At 47.6% G+C, this 27,147-nt stretch overlaps 1 protein-coding gene across 3 annotated transcripts in view; it reads right to left on the bottom strand.

The window, feature by feature from the left end:
• The window catches only part of LOC139276506 (glutamate receptor ionotropic, kainate 4-like), a 229,933-nt gene that overhangs the window by 25,990 nt on the left and 176,796 nt on the right, over positions 1 to 27,147 (bottom strand). For all 3 annotated transcript variants that reach the window (XM_070894626.1, XM_070894625.1, XM_070894627.1), the window contains 4 exons: positions 7,428 to 7,537; positions 6,902 to 7,075; positions 1,533 to 1,698; positions 1,226 to 1,451 (listed from right to left, as the gene is read on the bottom strand). In XM_070894626.1, coding sequence (XP_070750727.1) covers positions 1,226 to 1,451; positions 1,533 to 1,698; positions 6,902 to 7,075; positions 7,428 to 7,537 — 676 coding nt within the window. The remainder of the gene's footprint in view (positions 1 to 1,225; positions 1,452 to 1,532; positions 1,699 to 6,901; positions 7,076 to 7,427; positions 7,538 to 27,147) is intronic.

The following is a 27,147-nucleotide window of genomic DNA, read 5'->3' on the forward strand; positions in this document are numbered from 1 at the left end:
CACTAGCATTGACTGAGATACTGGGCAGGTAGAGGTATACTCTGTTCCATAGGGGCTGTGAGATCTTCTTATCGGGATGGCCAGTAATGCTAAACACCAGTAAAATATTTCACATAAAACCCCAAAAATGTAACACTAGACTTAGATATAAAGAGTTCGATAGCAATGGTTGCCAATGTTATCAAACTGGGATGAGAAGACAAATGCAGGGCAAATAGAAAATAGAAAAACTGTAAACTGATTATTTTTGTTCCCAAGATAATGTGTATGGCACAATTCTTTACTGCTGTGATAAGATGTGCAGATACATAAATCGTTAAAAGAGTTAAAGAAGACAAATGGGATTTTGGGGTTTATATCAAGAATGATTGAACATCAAAGTAGAGAGTTCATAATGATTGTACAAAATAATGGTTAGACCTCATCTCCTGGCAATCTTTCACCCATTAGGATTATCTGGTAAACTATAAATTGTTCTGTAGGGTAAAGATGGTGCAGAAAAGTGTCTGAAAGATGCAGTGGGGTTGTATTTGGATCCAGTGATTCTGGAGTCTGACCCGTGCTGCTGACCCTCAGTTAGTGGACCAATGTCTGATGTCCCAGTATGCATTGACCGTACCTTTATCCTTTTACTGCACCTCTTATTTTGGGTGTTTGTTTGCAGGGGGCAATATATTATCACCCTACGTTATTTATATATTCTTCTGTTTTTTTAATATTTCTCCGTTCCCTCAATGAATATCTTTTATTCATCTAAAAGTTTTGAACGAAGCATTTTCAGGTCATTTGTTGCTCCCTCACCAACCTCCCCCTTTTTCTTTCTCAGTTTTTCAGCCTGCTCACCTTCCAGTTCTAGCGTAAAATCGGACGTGTCATAATCTGTCCTTTCTCTTCAAAGATGCTGACTGACTGGTTTTGTATTTTCAGCATCATTTGTTTTTCATTCTGATCGAATAGTTCAGACTTCTCTCCCCAACTTATATTGGTTCAATGAAGGTGTTTTAAGCAGTTTCAAAAAGTGAAATTTTCATTTAAGAACTTTTACATGAATTTTACACTTTTCAAAACATATTTATTATAAAACCTGAAGCTTGATCTGAGACTGTTTGATTCTTGAATGTGGCAGCCACTCTTTGTATATAGGCTTCAAATCCTGAAAATCAGAATGTTATCGCCTCATTAAATTATGCGCATTTGATATTTGCCAAATGTTAGTTTGACCCACCGAGTGGCAAGCCTATACCATATCCCTTGGTATCCAGGAGACCACCAATCTGGGTAAGGTTGCAATTACGTTGTTGATGGTACTCATTCATGGTAGACTCTAATAAAAAAGCATAGTTGGAGTTCAAAACCCGAGAAATTCCTTCTTCCGTGCTTTTCACAAAGACACTTGGTTGCTTGGAGTGCATATAGTTCCACATTCGCTGGTAGGTCTGGTATCGAGAATTCTGGAAGCAAAGCAAAGTGACATTTCTCAGTAATACTGAACCAATTAATAGCAGAAAATAAAAGTATTGGTTATGTTTTACCTGGAAGAAAGTCATGCTCGATCCTCTTTGAATTGTTCCATATTCAATGTTTGTCTGGTCAGCGAGATCATCGACTGATTCTATTGGTACATCCATTCTCTGCACAGTGAGAAAGGCGGCCAGATTGGCTGTGTACGACGATATTATAATCAGTGTAAAAGCCCACCTGAACAGAAAGATATATAATCAGGACAACAAAAGATAAGACTTTAAAAAATAGCTTGACAGCTAGTTTGGCAAGCTGTATGTTTGGTTAGTTGACTGTTTCAATATCTAACAGAACATTCTACTGACTATTTAACAAATCTCATTAGTAATCACGTAAACCACAACTCTATCCTCACAGCTCTTTATAATCTCAAAGGTTAGTTCCTAGAATAAACTTTAAGGAGACCAGAATAAACTACCCTACCACTGCCCCCCCTCCCCCCCAACATGCCCCCGACTGTTACAATCCAAACAGAACTTTCCATCTCCAGCAAGTGAAGGACAGGAATTTCCTGGACAAAGTCCCGATGACAAAGGAAAGATGAAAGAATAGTTCCTCAGAAAGCTACAGAATCTTTTCTTTTTGTAATTTATTTACTTTTCTCCAATTTGTAAAATTTCTCTTATGCACGTTCCTGCAGCAAAGAGTTTAATATAGGGGCCCGTTCCATGTGTCTACCACTAGTGTTAATGCCAGTAATTCCAGCAAGTGCTGCAGAATGGCTGAAAATGAGGCTGGGATCGGTCTCCAGTTACCACCTTTCTTTGGGGTGGAGGGAGCTTCAGCCCACCTCAGACCAGGACAGCCCCTCAGATGAGATGTGACCAGAGAAGAGGACTCCAAGACCAGGGGTGGAGGAGTGACAGGCTGGCACATTGGCCTGCCACTGGATGCACATGGGGCCACCTGGAGACCAGGCCTGGGCCGTGGTCTGAACTCCACAAGATATTAAAAATAGTGAGTTTTGTGGTGTCCTTAAAGAGGAAGCAATGGACAAGTGACACCTTCCCGCAGTGGCAACCCTTGGAATACACAAATCATGCCGGAATGTATGACCTCTCCTCACTGACGGCCTACCACCATGTGCCCCAGCAGTGCAGATACCCACGTTTACGGAAATCAACTGACCTCCCATGATCCCAAATAATTTGTTGCGGTCAGCTCCAGAGATCACAGGCGGCTACATCCTGGCACTTATTCTGCCATTACTTACTTTCAACAATCACCTTACTAGTGAATTTTAACCCCCCTTATGTCTACTGCTTTTTGTGTGAAATAGTTTTGCCTGAATATTCCTAGTTTGGAGCCCTTCATCATAGAATCATAGATAGAATCATAGAATGATACAGCACAGGAGGCCATTTGGCCCATGGTGACTAATTAGTCCCACTCCCCTGCTCTTTCCCCAATTACCAATCTGCCCCCGCCACATAGCACTGTCATCCAGTTATCAAAATCCACGACGTGGCCTTGGACAACGTGGACCATTTTCTACACCTCGGGAGCCTACGGTCAACAAGGGCAGACATCAATGACGAGGTCCAACACCACCTTCAGTGTGCCAATGCAGCCTTCGGTCACCTGAGGAAGAGAGTGTTTGAAGACCAGGACCTTAAACCTGGCACCAAGCTCATGGTTTACAGAGCAGTAATGATACCAGACCTGCTATATGGCTCAGAGACATGGACTATATACATCTCAAAATGCTGGAGAAGTACCACCAACACTGCCTCCGCAAGATCCTGCAAATCCACTGGGAGGACAGACACACTAACGTCACTGTTCTCACTCAGGCCAACATCCCCAGCATCGAAGCACTGACCACGCTCAACCAGTCCATTGGGCAGGCCACATTGTCTGCACACTCGACACAAGACTCCCAAAGCAAGCGCTCTACTCGGAACTTCGACACGGCAAGCGAGCCCCAGGTGGGCAGAGGTAACGTTACAGGGACACCCTCAAATCCTCCTTGAAAAAGTGCAACATTCCCACTGACACCTGGGACTCCCTGGCCCAAGACCGCTGTAAGTGGAGGAAGAGCATCCGAGAAGGTGTCAAACACCTCGGATCTCTTCGCCGGGAGCAAGCTGAAGCCAAGCATAGACAGCACATGGCAACCCACCCACCCGTCCCTCCAACCACCATCTGCCCCACCTGTGACAGAGACTGTCGGTCACCTGAGAACTCATTTTTAGTGTGGAAGCAAGTCATCCTCGACTCCGAGGGACTGCCTAAGAAGAGAAATACATTTTTTTCCTTTGAAGTATTTATTCATTTCTCTGTTGAATATTATTATTGAATCTGCTTCATCTGCCCTTTCAGGCAGTGCAGTCCAAGTCACAACAACTCACTGCGTAAAAAATCTTTCCTCATGTTGCCTCTGATTCCGTTGCCATGCATCTTAAATCTGTGTCACTGAGTTACCCCCTGCTGCCCCTGGGAACAGTCTCTCCTCCTTTACCCGATCAAAACCCCTCATGATTTTGAACACCTCTATCAAATTTCCTCTTAGCCTTATCTGCTCTAAAGAGAACAATCCCATCTTCTACAGCCTCTCCACATAATTTAAGTCCCTCATCCCTGTAACCATTCTTGTAAATCTCTTTTGCACCCTCTCCACGGCATTCACATCCTTCCCAAGTGTTGTCCAGAATTGGCCACAATACTCCAGCTGAGGACTAGCCAGTGTTTTATGAAAGTTTTGCATAACTTCCTTGCTTTGTACTCTATTCCTCTATTAATACGCATTCCTGGCTGGCCTCCCACGTTCTACCTTACGTAAACTAGAGGTGATCCTTAACTTCGCTGCCTGTGTCCCAACTCACACCAAGTCCCGCTCACCCATCACCTACATTGGCTTCCGATTAAGCAACGCCGCAATTTCAAATTGTCTTCCTTGTTTTCCAATCCCTCCATGGCCTCACCCCTCCCTATCTCTGTAATCTCCTCCAGCCCCACAACCCTCCCCCCCCACCGCCCCAGAGATGTCTGCGCTCCTCTAATTCTGCCCTCTTGAGCATTCCTGATTATAATCACAACCATTGGTGGCCGTGCCTTCTGTTGCCTGGGCCCCAAGCTCTGGAATTCCCTGCTTAAACCTCCCCGCCTCTCTTTCCTCCTCCAAGACGCTCCTTAAAACCGACCTCTTTGATCAAGCTTTTAGTCACTTGCCCTAATATCTACTTATGCGGCTCAGAGTAAAGTTTTATTTATTTCATAATACTCCCATGAAGCGTCTTCGGACGTTTCACTACTTTAAAGGCGCCATATAAATACAAGTTGTTGTTGTTGTAATAAAGTCAAGAGGTGCCATATGCTTTTTTAACCGTCTTCTCAACTTCTCCTGCCATCTTCAAAGATTTGTGTATATACATCCCCCCAGGTCACTGTTCCTGCACCCATTTAAAATTATATTGCCTTTCCTCATTCTTCCTACCAAAATGTACAATTTCACATTTCTCTGCATTAAATGTCATCTACCATATCTTTGCCCATTTCACCCGTCTGCCTTTTCCCATGTCACCCGTTGTCTGTGCCCATGTCACCCGTCTGCCTGTGCCCATGTTACCCATCTGCCTGTGCCCATGTTACCCGTCTCTCTGTGCCCATGTCACCAGTCTGTCTGTGTCCTCCTGAGTTTCATTTCATCTGAAAACTTTAAAATGATGTCCTGTATACCCAAGTCCAGGTTTATTAATATATATCAAAGAGCAGTGGTCCTAATGCCGAGCCCTGGGGAACACATTGTATACTTCCCTCCAGTCTGAAAAACAACCGTTCACCACGCCTCTCTGTTCTGTCCCTTTCCCAATTAGTTATGCACACAGCCACTGCCCCTTTAATCCCATGGGCTTCAATTTTGCCAACACGTCTATTATATGGTATTTTATCAAACGCCTTTTAAAGTCCATTTACACAATTTCAATTGTACTACCTTCATCAACTCTCTCCGTTACTTCATCAAATAAATCAAGTTAGTCAAACGTGATTTGCCTTTTAAGAAATCTGTGCTGGCTGTCAGCCGATGTGATTCCACCCAATTTGTGCCCTATCCATGTCTAATGTCACCCCCAATGTATCATTTTGTTGTCCTGAACTGCATCTTCCCAAGAACAGCACTATCTTTTCCATAGTATCGTTACTAATACTGGACACACTACTCAAGATAGGGTGTTACCAGTGCCATAACAAATATAGTAATAGTGCAGTTTTTTTGATTGATATTCTCTTTGTTAATTCAAACAAGTATCTTGTTTGTTTTCTCTGGCAGTTATATGCTAGTCTGATGCTTTAAACAGTTTTCTACACAAACTCCCACCCAAATCCCTTGGCTGATGAATATACTGTACAATTCTTCCATTCGATATCTGCTCCCTAGTTCAGTTCCTCACTCCATAATAGTTCACATTCAACTGCATTTTTCATCTACTGGCCCAGTCTTCCTGAAATATTCCAAATACGCCTTGATCTGCATTGCACTATTCCTCATTATTTGCTCTGCCTCCAATTTTAATTCTTCTTTAAATTTGGAGAGTTTACTTTCAATACCTTTATCCAATTTCCATTTATCACAGGGTCCCATGAATCACCATTGGGGTTGATAGGGACCCTTTTTTTTAAGCCCAAAAAGATTCCATATATAGTTTCACATGTCCCATTTTTAACCTTTTTAAAAATCAAATGCCATGACTTTACATTGCATTTCATGTCTCTTCACTTTAGCCATTAGTCTCCGATAGAGAAGCTGGAAATGATAGTAACCAAACAGCAGCAACTGTCACGACAGCAGTATTATATTTTTAATTATTGAAACAGCATTCTTTAAGTACATTTTATTAAATACCAAATACCTCAATGGGATTAAATGCTGCCCATCTAGAATCTGACAGATCAGATACAGTTAATGACACTGGTTAACTAACGTTTCTAAAATTAATGTTGTCCACCCCATACCAGGTATCACTTGTTCGTAGAATCATAGAATTATAGAAATTTACATCACGGAAGGAGGCCATTCGGCACATCATGCCTGCGCCGGCTGACAAAGAGCTACCCAGCCTAATCCCACTTTCCAACTCGAGGTCCGTAGCCCTGCAGGTTACGGCACTTCAGGAGCATATCCAAGTATCTTTTAAATGTGGTGAGGGTTTCTGCCTCTACCACCCTTTCAGGCCGTGAGTTCCAGACCCCACCACTCTCTGGGTGAGGACATTTCCCCTCAAATCCCCTCCAAGCCTCCCCCCAATTACTTTAAATTTATGCCTCCTGGTTGTTGACCCCTCTGCCAAGGGAAACAGGTCCTTCCTAACCACTCTATCCAGGCCCCTCATTTTATATACCTTATTCTAAGTCTATATTTTATTAGTTGGAGATCGCTTACCATACTCCACTAACACAGCGTGTGGACAGCGCTCGGGGCATGATCTCCGATCCTTGCTGCATGAAGCCACCCACTGGGAACCAGAGACTGTTTCCTAACGAGTACTGATTGACCAATACATTACATTTTCCTTTAAAGCAAGGTTGCGGGTTATACCACTCATATGGAGACAACCTGTAAAATAAATCATTGCATCTGAAATACAGAGGCAGCTGTTAAAGTGCCTCTTCAACATTGTTTAATACCTAACTGGTCAAAATTCATCAGCTGCAAAATAGAACAGCAGTTTCCTGTGTTGGCCAAACGCTACCTATATTTTAAGCTAAAACAACACATCTATTCAAATCATTAATGTCTATTAACAAGAGCTCTTCACCACTTATTTCATTAGATGTGATTGAGCTAAACCCGGCACTTCAGGTCAACATTAGGACAATAAATATCAAAGACATAAAGACATTGATGTACATAGGGAGGGACTTAACACAACAAACAATGCTTTCATAGGACGCCCACGTGACTATACCTGGCTACAAGGAAGAGAACACAACTGACTGCAAGATAGGCAAGCACCATGAAGAGCCAAACACCAGGAGAGAAAGGGTCCAGGAAGGAAAAGTAACCCGGTTTCCTACCCTGAAATACAGTAAGGACAGGACATCATTGGCACGGGATATCTGCGCTCCAGCACGGCAGGAACAACAATAACCATACACACTGATAAACAAGGATGAGGTGGATGAAATATGAATTTTCACAACTTTAAACGGCCACCTACATTATGGAGTCTTTAACTTAGGGCTACTCCCTTAATGAACGTGGAGTGCCTGTGCACTCTACACATTCAGGGACAATTTGGAATGGGATATATCAGGGAAGAACCTCACTATCCATCAATCATGCACTTCTAAAGACCAATCTATGAAAGGGGTCATTGTGTAACGAACTATATGTTTATATATATTATTTTTAATATCAGTGCATTAACAGCAGCCTTTAACAGCTGCTGGCACTTGACATCCTGGTGCCCCAGTGCTTAGTGCGAGTAATGACACAAAACATCTCATATCGTCATTAATGCAACAGGGAAAATATTTAGACAAATGTAACAATGAAGTGTCAATGAAGTGATTTTTCTCCCTGCCTCTATTGTTTCAATAAATAGTTTATCACTAAGTTTGTGTTCTTTTTGAGAAGCTCAGTATGTGCGCACAAATCCAGTGGGACCACGAAGACAAATGTGATGTCCGTGTATCAGGTGATAGCATGAAGCCTCGGACTGTGCCGACAACCTTTACTGAAATCAAGACAACCCCAAGTAAGCTTATTGTGAAAAGCTTCAAACTATAAAACCCATTAAAAAAGTTTACCTGTGCCAGACTATCCGAATATAAACATTTGTAACTTTGTTCAGCCCTTCACTCCTGTGCTAGAGCTCAGAAAGAACTATTCACTGAGTCTTATTCTCCATACCTTTTAATTTTTTTCTTTATCAAACACTTATCTATTTCTCTGTTATAGGTTGTTAAGGATTCTACTTCCATCTCGGTTTCTGTTGGGACATTCCATATTGCCACAACTTTCTGCATAAAGAGCCACTCAGTGTCACATCCTCACTATCGATGTGAAAGTATCGGAGGTGATGCATGGGAGTGAAAAAGCAAATGACAAGGAATGGGATGGAGGAGGTTGGGATAGAGGAACATGGGGCATGATCGAAAAAGAAAATAGAAAGACTTGGATTATACAGCACCTTTCAGCACCACCGGACGTCTCAAAGACAGATAGATAGAATTAGTGAGGCCTTGGCACCAGGGGACTCAGAGAATGAGGGAGCTGGAGGACTGGGACATGATTTGGATATGTTACCTTCCTCCTGCCCATGGCGTTAGACTCATGGCATTCAGATCTCTTATGGGCACTCACCTGAAAAGAAGGATGTGCATCATACCTTTGTGCAGACTCAGATCTGTCTGAGGTTCTGCAGCAATATCAGGGAACCATTTCCTTTGTTGAAAACATTACTGGAACTTGCAGCAGTGCGTGACCCTGACTCCACTGAAGCACAGATTAGCTGCAGTGTCATTACGGGACAGATTAGACAGAACTAGATCCTGGGGACCAGGATCCACACGTTTGTCTCGGGGCTTTGATAGCTGCCAAATTAACAGGCCAGCCTAATGATCGATGTAGATACAGAAACAGATCACAGAGGGATAGCAAAGGCTCTAGGCAACATGCCTGAAACTATATTTTCTCAGGAAGGCTCATGGCCTTCGCCTTCAGAGCACTGCGCCAGTGGGATATGGGAGGCAACACCAGGCTGAATAGCAGAAGCCTCAGAGACACAGCCAGCAAAGTCCCATGGGAGGAAGGTCCAATGAGCCTTTCATGGCCCAAGAACAGACAGCCAGCTCACGTGAGACTGGCCCATGGGTTGCATCGAATAGAAGCACCAGAAAAGGAGAGAGTAAAAACATATCTCGATCCCCCCTGGGGAACACACGATGTGAGCAAAGAGTAGGTTAACTTCTGTTCACTTAGTGTTTATTGTATTACTGTGTAGCACCACAGCTACCATTAGAATATCTTAATGAGGTGGTTGGGAACTGAGTGGGTGGATTGGAGAAAGTGTCAAAAAAGATTGGGGTGAAAAACTGGCTGCAATGGCTTCGACCTTACTGGAAAAAGATGCCCCAATTCTACACCAAAGACAAATGACTCTTGATCTGGTCATTAGAAATAGTTAAAGTATTTCAATGTAACATAGAAATCACAATCAGGAAAATATGATATACAAATATATAGAATTTACAGTTCAGAAACATGGTTGTTGGGTGGTTGTGGTTGTTGGAGGTCAATCATCACAGCCCCAGGACATCGCTGCAGGAGTCCCTCAGGGCAATGTCCGAGGCCCAACCATCTTCACATGCTTCATCAATGACCTTCCCTCATCAGGTCAGAAGTGGAGATGTTCGCTGATGATTGCACAATGTTCAGTTCCATTCACAACTCCACAGATAATGACGCAGTCCATGCCCGCATGCAGCAAGACCTGGACAACATTCAGGCTTGGGCTGGTAAGGGGCAATTAACATTCGCGCCACACAAGTGCCAGGCAATGACCATCTCCAAAAGCGGGAGTCTAACCACTTCCCCTTCATATTCAACGGCATTACCATCGCCAAATCCCCCACCATCAACATCCTGGGGGTCACCATTGACCAGAAACTTAACTGGACCAGCCACATAAATACTGTGGCTACAAGAGCAGGTCAGAGGCTGAGTATTCTGCGGTGAGTGTCTCACCTCCTGACTCCCCAAAGCCTTTCCACCATCTACAAGGCACAAGTCAGGAGTGTGATGGAATTCTCTCCACTTTCCTGAATGAGTGCCGCTCCAACAACATTCAAGAAGCTCGACACCATCCAGGACAAAGCAGCCGCTTGATTGGCTCCCCATCCCCCACCTTCAACATTCACTCCCTCCCCCACCAGCGCACCGTGGCTGCAGTGTGTACCATCTACAAGATGCACTGCAGCAACTCGCCAAGGCTTCTTCGGCAGCACCTCACAAACTCGCAACCTCTACCGCCTAGAAGGACATGGGAGCACCATCACATCCAAGTTCCCCTCCAAGTCACACACCATCCCTGACTTGAAAATGCATCGGCCGTTCCTTCATCGTCGCTGGGTCAAAGTCTCGGAACTCCCTCCCTAACAGCACTGTGGGAGCACCTTCACCACACGGACCAGCGGTTCAAAAAGGTGGCTCACCACCACCTTCTCAAGGGGCAATTAGGGACCGGCAATAAATGCCGGCCTTGTCAGCGATGCCCACATCCCAGGAATGAATAAAAAGAAACAGACCATTTGGCCCAACAATATCCTCCAGAGAACAGCCTAACTGGTGACAGATGGTGGAGAAAATTCAGACAGTTTAATTTGCATGATCAAGAATGAGCACATGTGCATCATACCTATGTGCAGGCTCCAAGATCTGTCACCACTGCCTCAGGAGAGTAAAGGAATAGTATTCGTTTCCCTGATGATTTAGAAACCGCTTCCCAAGGTGGGTAAAATACCCAGAAGTCAGATCAGATTTTTTGAAGAAGTAAGAATAAAGGTTGGCATCTCAGAGATAAAAGTTACTCACTCCATCTCAGAGATAAAAGTTACTCCATCCATTGATGTCATCTCGGAAGCGAGGAATGTTAATGAACCATGGCCCTCATTTATCACAAATTTGGAATTGTGAAGTGATGTTCCAGATGTTTTCACTGCTCAGCCTTTATGCCTCAAGGAGGGTGAACAATTGTAATCTTATTCCGCATCCTGCATAGACTTACAGAGAAACAGTGCTTATTGAAAGGTGAGCAGCAACAATCTATGGGCGATTAGGATTATTGCGTTCCTAACACAGATGAGGCTGCACACAGGGAGGTTAAAGTAACAGTGACCTCAGTCTTTAATAAGACATTCCAGAGTGAGGAACAGGCCTTCGGGGCCGGCTTATATACAGTGCTCCCAAGGGATGCTGGGATCCCTTGGGACTTCAGGGGATACGCTCCCTGGTGGCAGAACATGGGAGTGCATGCTTTACAGATACACATCGCTCCACCCCACAAAGTCAAAGTGAAAACTATTTACAAGGTGAGGCGGTCGGGAGCCTTTCTTTCCCTGGTGGACCGCCTCGGTACAAATGTCTGTTGTGTGTTGGCTGTGCCCTCGCTGGGCTGACGTGTTGTTGGCCCTGCAGGGCTGCTGGGTGAGCCTGGCCTTGCTGGGCTGTTGGGTATGATGGGTTCGATATCTTGGTCCGGGGTGGTGTCGTTGATCCTTTGGGTGCGTGTTGTGGGCTCACAAAAGGTGATGTCTGCTGTGGGTTGTTCAGGGCAGTCTGTGAACCGCAGCCTCGTTTGGTCCAGCTGCTTTCTGCAAATTTGTCCATTGTCTAGTTTGACTACAAACACTCTACTCCCTTATTTAGCTATCACCATGCCCGCGATCCACTTGGGACCATGTCCATAGTTTAGCACACACACAGGATCATTCAGATCAATTTCCCGTGACACAGTGGCGCGACCATCGTTTACATTTTGTTGCTGCCGCCTGCTCTCTACCTGATCATGCAGGTTGGGGTGAACCAGCGAGAGTCTGGTTTTAAGCGTCCTTTTCATGAGTAGCTCAGCTGGGGTCACCCCTGTGAGCGAGTGGGGTCTTGTGCGGTAGCTGAGCAGTACCCGGGACAGGCGGGTTTGGAGTGAGCCTTCTGTGACTCGTTTGAGGCTCTGTTTGATTGTTTGCACTGCCCGCTCTGCCTGCCCATTGGAGGCTGGTTTAAACGGGGCCGAGGTGACATGTTTGATCCCATTGCGGGTCATGAATTCATTAAATTCGGCACTGGTGAAACATGGCCCGTTGTCACTGACCAGTATGTCAGGCAGGTCATGGGTGGCAAACATGGCCCTCAGGCTTTCAATGGTGGCGGTGGCGGTGCTTCCCGACATTATTTCACATTCAATCCATTTTGAAAAAGCATCCACCACCACCAGTAACATTTTACTGAGAAACGGGCCCGCATAGTCGACATGGATCCTTGACCATGGTCTGGAAGGCCAGGACCACAAACTTAATGGTGCTTCTCTGAGCGCGTTGCTCAACTGAGCACACACGCTGCATTGCCGTACACAGGACTCTAAGTCAGAGTCAATAACGGGCCACCACACGTGGGATCTGGTTATCGCTTTCATCATTACTATCCCCGGGTATGTGCTGTGGAGATCCGAGATGAACGTCTCCCTGCCCTTTTTGGGTAGCACTATATGGTTACCCCACAACAGGCAGTCTGCCTGAATGGACAGCTCATCCTTTCGCGGCTGGAACAGCTTGATTAGCTCTTGCATTTCAACGGGGATGCTGGCCCAGCTCCCATGCAGTACACAGTTTTTTACTAGGGACAGTAGAGGATCTTGGCTGGTCCAAGTCCTAATCTGGCGCGCCGTGACAGGTGATTTATCATTTTCAAACACTTCCATGACCATCAACAAGTCTGCAGGCTGCACCATTTCTACTCCTGTGGTGGGCAATGGTAGCCGACTGAGAGCATCCACAGTTCTTGGTGCCTGGCCTGTGGCAGATTGTATAGTTATATGCTGATAGTGCGAGTGCCTACCTTTGTATGCGGGCTGAGGCATTAGTATTTATCCCCTTGTTTTCAGCGAACAGGGACATGATGGGCTTGTGATCGGTTTCCAGCCCAAATTTGAGGCCAAACTGATGCATTTTCTTTACCCCGAACACACACGCTAATGCCTCTTTCTCAATCATGCTGTAGGCCCTCTCGGCCTTAGACAAGCTCCTGGAGGCATAGGCGACAGGTTGCAACTTCCCCGCAACGATAGCTTGTTGTAATACACACCCAACTCTGTACGATGATGCATCACATGCTAGCACAAGTCTATACAACAAAAGCAGCTTGTTGGAGCATAAAATGTTTCTGGCTTTCTCAAAAGCAATTACTTGTTTTTTTTCCCCATACCCAGTTCTCACCTTTACGCAATAACACATGTAGGGGCTCCAAGAGGGTGTTTAACCCCGGTAGGAAGTAACCAAAATAGTTGAGGAGTCCCAGGAACGACCGCAGCTCTGTGACGTTCTGTGTTCCTGATAGCCTTTGTCTTGGCGTCTGTGGGCCGAATGCCGCCTGCCGCGATCTTTCTCGACAAAAATTCCACTTCTGTTGTCATGAAGACGCATTTCGAACTCTTCAGCCGCAGCCCCACGATCCAGTCGCTGGAGGACCTCCTCCAGGTTTTGTAGGTGCTCGGCGGTGTCCCGACGCGTGACCAATATGTCATCCTGAAAGACCACCGTGCGTGGTACTGACTTGAGTAGGCTCTCCATGTTTCTCTGGAAGATCGCTGCAGCCGACCGAATTCCAAACGGGCATCTGTTGTAGATGAACAGTCCCTTGTGCGTGTTGATGCAGGTGAGGCCCTTCGAAGACTCCTCCAGCTCCTGCATCATGTAGGCCGAAGTCAGGTCGAGCTTGGTGAACGTCTTGCCTCCTGCCAGTGTCGCAAATAGGTCGTCTGCTTTAGGTAGCGGGTATTGGTCCTGTAACGAGAAACGATTAATAGTTACTTTATAATCACCACAAATCCTGACCGTGCCATCACTTTTGAGGACTGGAACAATCTGGCTGGCCCACTCGCTGAATTCTACTGGGAAGATGATGCCCTCGTGTTGCAGCCTGTCCAGCTCGATTTCCACTCTCTCCCTCATCATGTGAGGTGCCGCTCGCGCCTTGTGGTGAATGGGTCGTGCCTCTGGGACCAAGTGGATCCGCACCTTCGCCCCGGAAAAGTTTCCAATGCCTGGCTCAAAAAGGGAAGGAAATTTGTTAAGAACCTGGGTACATGAGGCCTCATCGACATATGATAGCGCTCGGATGTCATCCCAGTTCCAGCGGATTTTGCCCAGCCAGCTCCTTCCAAGCAGTGTGGGGCCATCACCCGGGACAATCCAGAGTGGCAGTTTATGCACCGTGCCCTCGTAGATGACCTTGACCATGGCGCTGCCCAGGACAGTGATAAACTCTTTGGTGTACGTTCTCAGTTTCGTGTGGATGGGGCTCAGGGCTGGTCTGAGTGCCTTGTTGCACCACAGTCTCTCAAACATCTTTTTACTCATGATGGATTGACTTGCGCCAGTGTCCAGTTCCATGGCTACGGGTAAGCCATTCAATTTTACATTTAGCATTATAGGTGGACATTTCATTGAAAATGCGTGCACCCCATGTACTTCAGCATCTGCCACCTCTCTCTGAGGCTCGAAATTGCTTTGATCCACCATGGACCGATCTCTCTCTGCCATGTGGTGGTTAGCAGGTTTTGCAGAGCTTGCAGCTCGTTTGCAAGCTCGTTGGAGATGTCCCATTGTTCCACAGCTCTTGCAAACATATCCTTTGAAACAGCATGAATAGGCTGAATGGAAGCCTCCACAACGCCAACAAGGTGTGACTTGCCTTGCATTCATCCTTTGTTGCGGACTCTGAGTCATCTGGGTCACCTGAGGCCTGCTGGCAATTGCAGACTCGTGGTTTCTGCCCTGTACATTTCTGCTCGCAAACACAGTTCCAGTTAATTTATGAACATTGCTAGCACTTGTGTGTTGTGAGATTTGTTTGGTGTTATCACTGGTGGACATAAACGCCTGTGCTATCGCAATGGCCTTACTGAGGGTCGGTGTCTCTACAGTCAAAAGTTTTCGTAGGATGGTCTCATGACCAAGCCTAGTACAAAAAAGTCTCTGAGCATTTGCTCCAGGTAGCCATCAAACTCACATTGTCCCGCAAGTCGCCTTAGCTCGGCGACGTAGCTCGCCACTTCCTGACTTCAGATCGCTGGCACATGTAGAACCGATACCTCGCCATCAGCGCGCTCTCCCTTGGGTTAAGATGCTCCCGAACCAGTGTACGCAGCTCCTCATAACGACTTATCTGTGGGTTTCACCGGAGCCAGAAGATTCTTCATGAGGCTGTAGGTCGGTGCCCCGCAGACTGTGAGGAGGACCGCTCTCCTTTTTGCAGTGCTTCCTTCTCCGTCCAGCTCGTTGGCTACAAAGTACTGGTCTAGCCGTTCGACATAGGCTTCCCAGTCCTCACCCTCCGAGAACTTCTCCAGGATGCCCACAGTTTGCTGCATCTTTGCGTTGGATTCGTATTCTCGTCGCCAGTTATTGTGTTCCTAACACAGATGAGACTGCACACAGGGAGGTTAAAGTAACAGTGACCTCAGTCTTTATTAAGACTCTCCAGAGTGAGGAACAGACCTTAGGGGCCGGCTTATATACAGTGCACCCAAGGGATGCTGGGATCCCTTGAGACTTCAGGGGATGCGCACCCTGGTGGCGGAACATGGGAGTGCATGCTTTACAGATACACAACAAGGATCATTATGCAAAGCACCAGTATTGGCAGCTAGGGAGATAGAGGTGAGAATCTGTCAGAGCCAATCAGCTCTGCAATTGAGCAGTATAACAGAACCTGTAGTTGCTTTTCCAGTTCTCCTCTGTACGTTTTGTACTCAGCTTGGTTCGCCACTGACTTATGAGCATGGCATTTATCATGAGCCTTCTTTTCCTGTTTCATTTTAGTCTTTTTGGCCGGAATTTTACCGGAGCTGAGAGGACATGATTGGAGGGTGGCCAGCAGTGAAATTTGAAATGACTGACAGCGGGTGGGGATCCCGTTGTCTACCAGCTTCCTCGCTAGCCTCCCAGGTGTCGGGTCTGTCAGTGCTTAACAGACCCAACACCAAGCAACGGGGGAGGAAATGTAGACTATTTTAAACTCACCTTTAAACTTTAAGAGTTTGCCAATGGCTCCCCGGCTACTCGAGGGTCACGTCAGGTCAGGAAGTCGGGTCTCGTGTCAGCATGGGATCAGTTCTTAACTTGCCAGCTGCAAATGGTCTACAAAAGCTTCCATTTTTGAGGTGTTCACTTTCCAAGCTGGAAGTTGTTGCTTGCTTCATTTGGAAAAGAGATAGAGCTTTAAGCAGCTTGTAAATGTTTGCAGCAAACTCTCTATTCAGTGTCACCTCATTGGAACAACCTCTCTCACCATTAACAGATCGCTTCGGTCATCTCAACCTCACTTGCCATCTATTCCATCAGCATCGGTGCCCTTGAAAAAATCTCGCCTTGGTCCTCAGAATCCCACCACAATCAGTCCCAACACCAGGCACACCAGCACCAACACCACCAACCTTCTCCGCAATCACCTGATGCTGCAAAGGACACAGGGCATCAGCACCCGACCACATTGCTGCCCGGGAGGCCTCCCCATTGCCACATTTACTTCACCCACTACTGTACACTCTGGCTGCCACATGATGTGCCAGGTTGGCAGCACCCCAAACCAGCTCCATAAAGCATCCCTGTAGTGCCCAACCCATTCCTTTCACACTTATCACCATTGTGGGGGGTACAGTTGTGTCTGACCATTCACTGAGTCACTTCTAAAGGTGCATACAAATCTGTCCAAGAATGCAAAGTGTAGAAAATAAAAATGTCAATGTTTGACAACACATTAACAGAAACTTTACATGAACATTGGCGAAAACACCCAAGGGCCTGCCCTTGTGTGTTGTTAGTTGGTATGATTGGACAAGGATGAGGCGAGTGTGACGGGCACCTAGTGAGATAGGGAAGTGATAATGTTGATAGAGAGAGAGGGATGGGTGGAGGAGCAAGGTCAGTTAGTGTGAGTAAGGATGTGCAGGAGTAGGGTAGGAAAGGCAGAGTGATGGGGATGTGATGAGAGGCACAGCAGGATGAGGTTGTGCATGGCTTTGCAGTAACATTTCGGGATCTACGGAGATCATTGAAAGGTTTGCACCACTGCAGCCTGGTGCTCCTGACCACATCGCTGTTTGTGCCCGCCCTCCTGTGCAATGTGCAACCAGCCACATTAGTCTCCTGCGGAGGTCTCTTTCTCCTATTGAAAGGGAAGCGAACCTCCTTGTGTGCTGTGACACGGGAGAGCCTGGGTGCAGCGTGAATCTTTCTGCAGTGCTTGCAGCACCTCCATGCTGAAGAACACTGACAGCACAACTGTCAAAATTAATTTGGACATGGTCCCTTTAAGGAAACTGGCTGATGATGTGGCATCAAATTATGTCATCAGACTTGCTTTCTTTTAATTGGTTGGGATTAACAAGTCCAATCATCGCAAAATCACTTGTACAGAGCAGGCTGGGACCCTACTACGGACCGCAGCTGCTTATCGGTAGGTGAAATCGCGGACTATAACTTTAGTCGTCCAGGGAACTCTAGTTTAGAATGCCTTTCCTTTCCACCTTGTAGGAATGTGTCTAGTCTGCACCCAAGCTACCTCCTTGAAGGCTTCCCATTGCCCATTGCCCATCTGTACCCACACTATTAATCCCATTGACTGTCTGTACCCACACTACCCTCTCCCATTGACTGTCTGTACCCACACTACCCTCTCCCATTGACTGTCTGTACCCACACTACCCTCTCCCATTGACTGTCTGTACCCACACTTCCCTCTCCCATTGACTGTCTGTACCCATACTTCCCTCTCCCATTGACTGTCTGTACCCACACTACCCTCTCCCATTGACTGTCTGTACCCACACTACCCCCTCCCATTGACTGTCTGTACCCACACTTCCCCTCCCATTGACTGTCTGTACCCACACTATTAATCCCATTGACTGTCTGTACACACACTACCCTCTCCCATTGACTGTCTGTACCCACACTTCCCTCTCCCATTGACTGTCTGTACCCACACTATTAATCCCATTGACTGTCTGTACCCACACTACCCTCTCCCATTGACTGTCTGTACCCACACTTCCTCTCCCATTGACTGTCTGTACCCACACTATTAATCCCATTGACTGTCTGTACCCACACTACCCTCTCCCATTGACTGTCTGTACCCACACTTCCCCTCCCATTGACTGTCTGTACCCACACTTCCCCTCCCATTGACTGCCTGTACCCACACTTCCCCTCCCATTGACTGTCTGTACCCACACTATTAATCCCATTGACTGTCTGTACCCACACTATCCTCTCCCATTGACTGTCTGTACCCACACTTCCCCTCCCATTGACTGTCTGTACCCACACTATTAATCCCATTGACTGTCTGTACCCACAGTATCCTCTCCCATTGACTGTCTGTACCCACACTATCCTCTCCCATTGACTGTCTGTACCCACACTTCCCCTCCCATTGACTGTCTGTACCCACACTATTAATCCCATTGACTGTCTGTACCCACAGTATCCTCTCCCATTGACTGTCTGTACCCACACTTCCCTCTCCCATTGACTGTCTGTACCCACACTTCCCTCTCCCATTGACTGTCTGTACCCACACTATTAATCCCATTGACTGTCTGTACCCACACTACCCTCTCCCATTGACTGTCTGTACCCACACTTCCTCTCCCATTGACTGTCTGTACCCACACTATTAATCCCATTGACTGTCTGTACCCACACTACCCTCTCCCATTGACTGTCTGTACCCTCACTTCCCTCTCCCATTGACTGTCTGTACCCACACTACCCTCTCCCATTGACTGTCTGTACCCACACTACCCTCTCCCATTGACTGTCTGTACCCATACTACCCTCTCCCATTGACTGTCTGTACCCACACTATTATTCCCATTGACTGTCTGTACCCACACTATTAATCCCATTGACTGTTTGTACCCACACTACCCTCTCCCATTGACTGTCTGTACCCACACTACCCTCTCCCATTGACTGTCTGTACCCACACTACCCTCTCCCATTGACTGTCTGTACCCACTATTAATCCCATTGACTGTCTGTACCCACACTACCCTCTCCCATTGACTGTCTGTACCCACACTTCCCCTCCCATTGACTGTCTGTACCCACACTTCCCCTCCCATTGACTGTCTGTACCCACACTTCCCCTCCCATTGACTGTCTGTACCCACACTTCCCCTCCCATTGACTGTCTGTACCCACACTACCCTCTCCCATTGACTGTCTGTACCCACACTTCCCTCTCCCATTGACTGTCTGTACCCACACTATTAATCCCATTGACTGTCTGTACCCACACTACCCTCTCCCATTGACTGTCTGTACCCACACTTCCTCTCCCATCGAATGTCTGTACCCACACTATTAATCCCATTGACTGTCTGTACCCACACTACCCTCTCCCATTGACTGTCTGTACCTACACTTCCCTCTTCCATTGACTCTGTACCCACACTACCCTCTCCCATTGACTGTCTGTACCCACACTACCCTCTCCCATTGACTGTCTGTACCCACACTATTAATCCCATTGACTGTCTGTACCCACACTACCCTCTCCCATTGACTGTCTGTACCCACACTTCCTCTCCCATTGACTGTCTGTACCCAAACTATTAATCCCATTGACTGTCTGTACCCACACTACCCTCTCCCATTGACTGTCTGCACCCACACTTCCCCTCCCATTGACTGTCTGTACCCACACTTCCCCTCCCATTGAATGTCTGTACCCACACTACCCTCTCCCATTGACTGTCTGTACCCACACTACCTCTCCCATTGACTGTCTGTACCCACACTATTAATCCCATTGACTGTCTGTACCCAAACTACCCCTCCCATTGACTGTCTGTACCCACACTTCCCCTCCCATTGACTGCCTGTACCCACACTTCCCCTCCCATTGACTGTCTGTACCCACACTATTAATCCCATTGACTGTCTGTACCCACACTATCCTCTCCCATTGACTGTCTGTACCCACACTTCCCTCTCCCATTGACTGTCTGTACCCACACTTCCCTCTCCCATTGACTGTCTGTACCCACACTATTAATCCCATTGACTGTCTGTACCCACACTATCCTCTCCCATTGACTGTCTGTACCCACACTTCCCCTCCCATTGACTGTCTGTACCCACACTATTAATCCCATTGACTGTCTGTACCCACAGTATCCTCTCCCATTGACTGTCTGTACCCACACTTCCCTCTCCCATTGACTGTCTGTACCCACACTTCCCTCTCCCATTGACTGTCTGTACCCACACTATTAATCCCATTGACTGTCTGTACCCACACTACCCTCTCCCATTGACTGTCTGTACCCACACTTCCTCTCCCATTGACTGTCTGTACCCACACTATTAATCCCATTGACTGTCTGTACCCACACTACCCTCTCCCATTGACTGCCTGTACCCTCACTTCCCTCTCCCATTGACTGTCTGTACCCACACTACCCTCTCCCATTGACTGTCTGTACCCACACTACCCTCTCCCATTGACTGTCTGTACCCATACTACCCTCTCCCATTGACTGTCTGTACCCACACTATTATTCCCATTGACTGTCTGTACCCACACTATTAATCCCATTGACTGTTTGTACCCACACTACCCTCTCCCATTGACTGTCTGTACCCACACTACCCTCTCCCATTGACTGTCTGTACCCACACTACCCTCTCCCATTGACTGTCTGTACCCACTATTAATCCCATTGACTGTCTGTACCCACTCTACCCTCTCCCATTGACTGTCTGTACCCACACTTCCCCTCCCATTGACTGTCTGTACCCACACTTCCCCTCCCATTGACTGTCTGTACCCACACTTCCCCTCCCATTGACTGTCTGTACCCACACTTCCCCTCCCATTGACTGTCTGTACCCACACTACCCTCTCCCATTGACTGTCTGTACCCACACTTCCCTCTCCCATTGACTGTCTGTACCCACACTATTAATCCCATTGACTGTCTGTACCCACACTACCCTCTCCCATTGACTGTCTGTACCCACACTTCCTCTCCCATCGAATGTCTGTACCCACACTATTAATCCCATTGACTGTCTGTACCCACACTACCCTCTCCCATTGACTGTCTGTACCTACACTTCCCTCTTCCATTGACTGTCTGTACCCACACTACCCTCTCCCATTGACTGTCTGTACCCACACTACCCTCTCCCATTGACTGTCTGTACCCACACTATTAATCCCATTGACTGTCTGTACCCACACTACCCTCTCCCATTGACTGTCTGTACCCACACTTCCCTCTCCCATTGACTGTCTGTACCCACACTTCCCTCTCCCATTGACTGTCTGTACCCACACTATTAATCCCATTGACTGTCTGTACCCACACTACCCTCTCCCATTGACTGTCTGTACCCACACTTCCTCTCCCATCGAATGTCTGTACCCACACTATTAATCCCATTGACTGTCTGTACCCACACTACCCTCTCCCATTGACTGTCTGTACCTACACTTCCCTCTTCCATTGACTGTCTGTACCCACACTACCCTCTCCCATTGACTGTCTGTACCCACACTACCCTCTCCCATTGACTGTCTGTACCCACACTATTAATCCCATTGACTGTCTGTACCCACACTATTATTCACATTGACTGTCTGTACCCACACTATTAATCCCATTGACTGTTTGTACCCACACTACCCTCTCCCATTGACTGTCTGTACCCACACTACCCTCTCCCATTGACTGTCTGTACCCACTATTAATCCCATTGACTGTCTGTACCCACACTACCCTCTCCCATTGACTGTATGTACCCACACTTCCCTCTCCCATTGACTGTCTGTACCCACACTTCCCCTCCCATTGACTGTACCCACACTTCCCCTCCCATTGACTGTCTGTACCCACACTTCCCCTCCCATTGACTGTCTGTACCCACACTTCCTCTCCCATTGAATGTCTGTACCCACACTATTAATCCCATTGACTGTCTGTACCCACACTACCCTCTCCCATTGACTGTCTGTACCTACACTTCCCTCTTCCATTGACTGTCTGTACCCACACTACCCTCTCCCATTGACTGTCTGTACCCACACTACCCTCTCCCATTGACTGTCTGTACCCACACTATTAATCCCATTGACTGTCTGTACCCACACTACCCTCTCCCATTGACTGTCTGTACCCACACTTCCTCTCCCATTGACTGTCTGTACCCAAACTATTAATCCCATTGACTGTCTGTACCCACACTACCCTCTCCCATTGACTGTCTGCACCCACACTTCCCCTCCCATTGACTGTCTGTACCCACACTTCCCCTCCCATTGAATGTCTGTACCCACACTACCCTCTCCCATTGACTGTCTGTACCCACACTACCCCCTCCCATTGACTGTCTGTACCCACACTTCCCCTCCCATTGACTGTCTGTACCCACACTATTAATCCCATTGACTGTCTGTACCCACACTACCCTCTCCCATTGAATGTCTGTACCCACACTTCCTCTCCCATTGACTGTCTGTACCCAAACTATTAATCCCATTGACTGTCTGTACCCACACTACCCTCTCCCATTGACTGTCTGTACCCACGCTACCCTCTCCCATTGACTGTCTGTACCCACACTTCCCTCTCCCATTGACTGTCTGTACCCACACTACCCTCTCCCATTGACTGTCTGTACCCACACTACCCTCTCCCATTGACTGTCTGTACCCACACTTCCCCTCCCATTGATTGTCTGTACCCACACTTCCCCTCCCATTGACTGTCTGTACCCACACTTCCCCTCCCATTGACTGTCTGCACCCACACTTCCCTCTCCCATTGACTGTCTGTACCCACACTATTAATCCCATTGACTGTCTGTACCCACACTACCCTCTCCCATTGACTGTCTGTACCCACACTTCCCTCTCCCATTGACTGTCTGTACCCACACTATTAATCCCATTGACTGTCTGTACCCACAGTATCCTCTCCCATTGACTGTCTGTACCCACACTTCCCTCTCCCATTGACTGTCTGTACCCACACTTCCCTCTCCCATTGACTGTCTGTACCCACACTATTAATCCCATTGACTGTCTGTACCCACACTATCCTCTCCCATTGACTGTCTGTACCCACACTTCCCCTCCCATTGACTGTCTGTACCCACACTATTAATCCCATTGACTGTCTGTACCCACAGTATCCTCTCCCATTGACTGTCTGTACCCACACTTCCCTCTCCCATTGACTGTCTGTACCCACACTTCCCTCTCGCATTGACTGTCTGTACCCACACTATTAATCCCATTGACTGTCTGTACCCACACTACCCTCTCCCATTGACTGTCTGTACCCACACTTCCTCTCCCATTGACTGTCTGTATCCACACTATTAATCCCATTGACTGTCTGTACCCACACTACCCTCTCCCATTGACTGCCTGTACCCTCACTTCCCTCTCCCATTGACTGTCTGTACCCACACTACCCTCTCCCATTGACTGTCTGTACCCACACTACCCTCTCCCATTGACTGTCTGTACCCATACTACCCTCTCCCATTGACTGTCTGTACCCACACTATTATTCCCATTGACTGTCTGTACCCACACTATTAATCCCATTGACTGTTTGTACCCACACTACCCTCTCCCATTGACTGTCTGTACCCACACTACCCTCTCCCATTGACTGTCTGTACCCACACTACCCTCTCCCATTGACTGTCTGTACCCACTATTAATCCCATTGACTGTCTGTACCCACACTACCCTCTCCCATTGACTGTCTGTACCCACACTTCCCTCTCCCATTGACTGTCTGTACCCACACTACCCTCTCCCATTGCCTGTCTGTACCCTCACTTCCCTCTCCCATTGACTGTCTGTACCCACACTACCCTCTCCCATTGACTGTCTGTACCCACACTACCCTCTCCCATTGACTGTCTGTACCCATACTACCCTCTCCCATTGACTGTCTGTACCCACACTATTATTCCCATTGACTGTCTGTACCCACACTATTAATCCCATTGACTGTTTGTACCCACACTACCCTCTCCCATTGACTGTCTGTACCCACACTACCCTCTCCCATTGACTGTCTGTACCCACTATTAATCCCATTGACTGTCTGTACCCACACTACCCTCTCCCATTGACTGTATGTACCCACACTTCCCTCTCCCATTGACTGTCTGTACCCACACTTCCCCTCCCATTGACTGTACCCACACTTCCCCTCCCATTGACTGTCTGTACCCACACTTCCCCTCCCATTGACTGTCTGTACCCACACTTCCCCTCCCATTGACTGTCTGTACCCACACTACCCTCTCCCATTGACTGTCTGTACCCACACTTCCCTCTCCCATTGACTGTCTGTACCCACACTATTAATCCCATTGACTGTCTGTACCCACACTACCCTCTCCCATTGACTGTCTGTACCCACACTTCCTCTCCCATTGAATGTCTGTACCCACACTATTAATCCCATTGACTGTCTGTACCCACACTACCCTCTCCCATTGACTGTCTGTACCTACACTTCCCTCTTCCATTGACTGTCTGTACCCACACTACCCTCTCCCATTGACTGTCTGTACCCACACTACCCTCTCCCATTGACTGTCTGTACCCACACTATTAATCCCATTGACTGTCTGTACCCACACTACCCTCTCCCATTGACTGTCTGTACCCACACTTCCTCTCCCATTGACTGTCTGTACCCAAACTATTAATCCCATTGACTGTCTGTACCCACACTACCCTCTCCCATTGACTGTCTGCACCCACACTTCCCCTCCCATTGACTGTCTGTACCCACACTTCCCCTCCCATTGAATGTCTGTACCCACACTACCCTCTCCCATTGACTGTCTGTACCCACACTACCCTCTCCCATTGACTGTCTGTACCCACACTTCCCTCTCCCATTGACTGTCTGTACCCACACTATTAATCCCATTGACTGTCTGTACCCACAGTATCCTCTCCCATTGACTGTCTGTACCCACACTTCCCTCTCCCATTGACTGTCTGTACCCACACTTCCCTCTCCCATTGACTGTCTGTACCCACACTATTAATCCCATTGACTGTCTGTACCCACACTATCCTCTCCCATTGACTGTCTGTACCCACACTTCCCCTCCCATTGACTGTCTGTACCCACACTATTAATCCCATTGACTGTCTGTACCCACAGTATCCTCTCCCATTGACTGTCTGTACCCACACTTCCCTCTCCCATTGACTGTCTGTACCCACACTTCCCTCTCGCATTGACTGTCTGTACCCACACTATTAATCCCATTGACTGTCTGTACCCACACTACCCTCTCCCATTGACTGTCTGTACCCACACTTCCTCTCCCATTGACTGTCTGTACCCACACTATTAATCCCATTGACTGTCTGTACCCACACTACCCTCTCCCATTGACTGCCTGTACCCTCACTTCCCTCTCCCATTGACTGTCTGTACCCACACTACCCTCTCCCATTGACTGTCTGTACCCACACTACCCTCTCCCATTGACTGTCTGTACCCATACTACCCTCTCCCATTGACTGTCTGTACCCACACTATTATTCCCATTGACTGTCTGTACCCACACTATTAATCCCATTGACTGTTTGTACCCACACTACCCTCTCCCATTGACTGTCTGTACCCACACTACCCTCTCCCATTGACTGTCTGTACCCACACTACCCTCTCCCATTGACTGTCTGTACCCACTATTAATCCCATTGACTGTCTGTACCCACACTACCCTCTCCCATTGACTGTCTGTACCCACACTTCCCTCTCCCATTGACTGTCTGTACCCACACTTCCCCTCCCATTGACTGTCTGTACCCACACTTCCCCTCCCATTGACTGTCTGTACCCACACTTCCCCTCCCATTGACTGTCTGTACCCACACTTCCCCTCCCATTGACTGTCTGTACCCACACTACCCTCTCCCATTGACTGTCTGTACCCACACTTCCCTCTCCCATTGACTGTCTGTACCCACACTATTAATCCCATTGACTGTCTGTACCCACACTACCCTCTCCCATTGACTGTCTGTACCCACACTTCCTCTCCCATCGAATGTCTGTACCCACACTATTAATCCCATTGACTGTCTGTACCCACACTTCCCTCTTCCATTGACTGTCTGTACCCACACTACCCTCTCCCATTGACTGTCTGTACCCACACTACCCTCTCCCATTGACTGTCTGTACCCACACTATTAATCCGATTGACTGTCTGTACCCACACTACCCTCTCCCATTGACTGTCTGTACCCACACTTCCTCTCCCATTGACTGTCTGTACCTACACTTCCCTCTTCCATTGACTGTCTGTACCCACACTACCCTCTCCCATTGACTGTCTGTACCCACACTACCCTCTCCCATTGACTGTCTGCACCCACACTTCCCCTCCCATTGACTGTCTGTACCCACACTTCCCCTCCCATTGAATGTCTGTACCCACACTACCCTCTCCCATTGACTGTCTGTACCCACACTACCTCTCCCATTGACTGTCTGTACCCACACTATTAATCCCATTGACTGTCTGTACCCAAACTACCCTCTCCCATTGACTGTCTGTACCCACGCTACCCTCTCCCATTGACTGTCTGTACCCACACTACCCTCTCCCATTGACTGTCTGTACCCTCACTTCCCTCTCCCATTGACTGTCTGTACCCACACTACCCTCTCCCATTGACTGTCTGTACCCACACTACCCTCTCCCATTGACTGTCTGTACCCATACTACCCTCTCCCATTGACTGTCTGTACCCACACTATTATTCCCATTGACTGTCTGTACCCACACTACCCTCTCCCATTGACTGTCTGTACCCACACTACCCTCTCTCAT

The sequence above is a fragment of the Pristiophorus japonicus genome, chromosome 11 (genome assembly GCF_044704955.1).
Source record: "Pristiophorus japonicus isolate sPriJap1 chromosome 11, sPriJap1.hap1, whole genome shotgun sequence".
Lineage (NCBI taxonomy): Eukaryota > Metazoa > Chordata > Chondrichthyes > Pristiophoridae > Pristiophorus > Pristiophorus japonicus.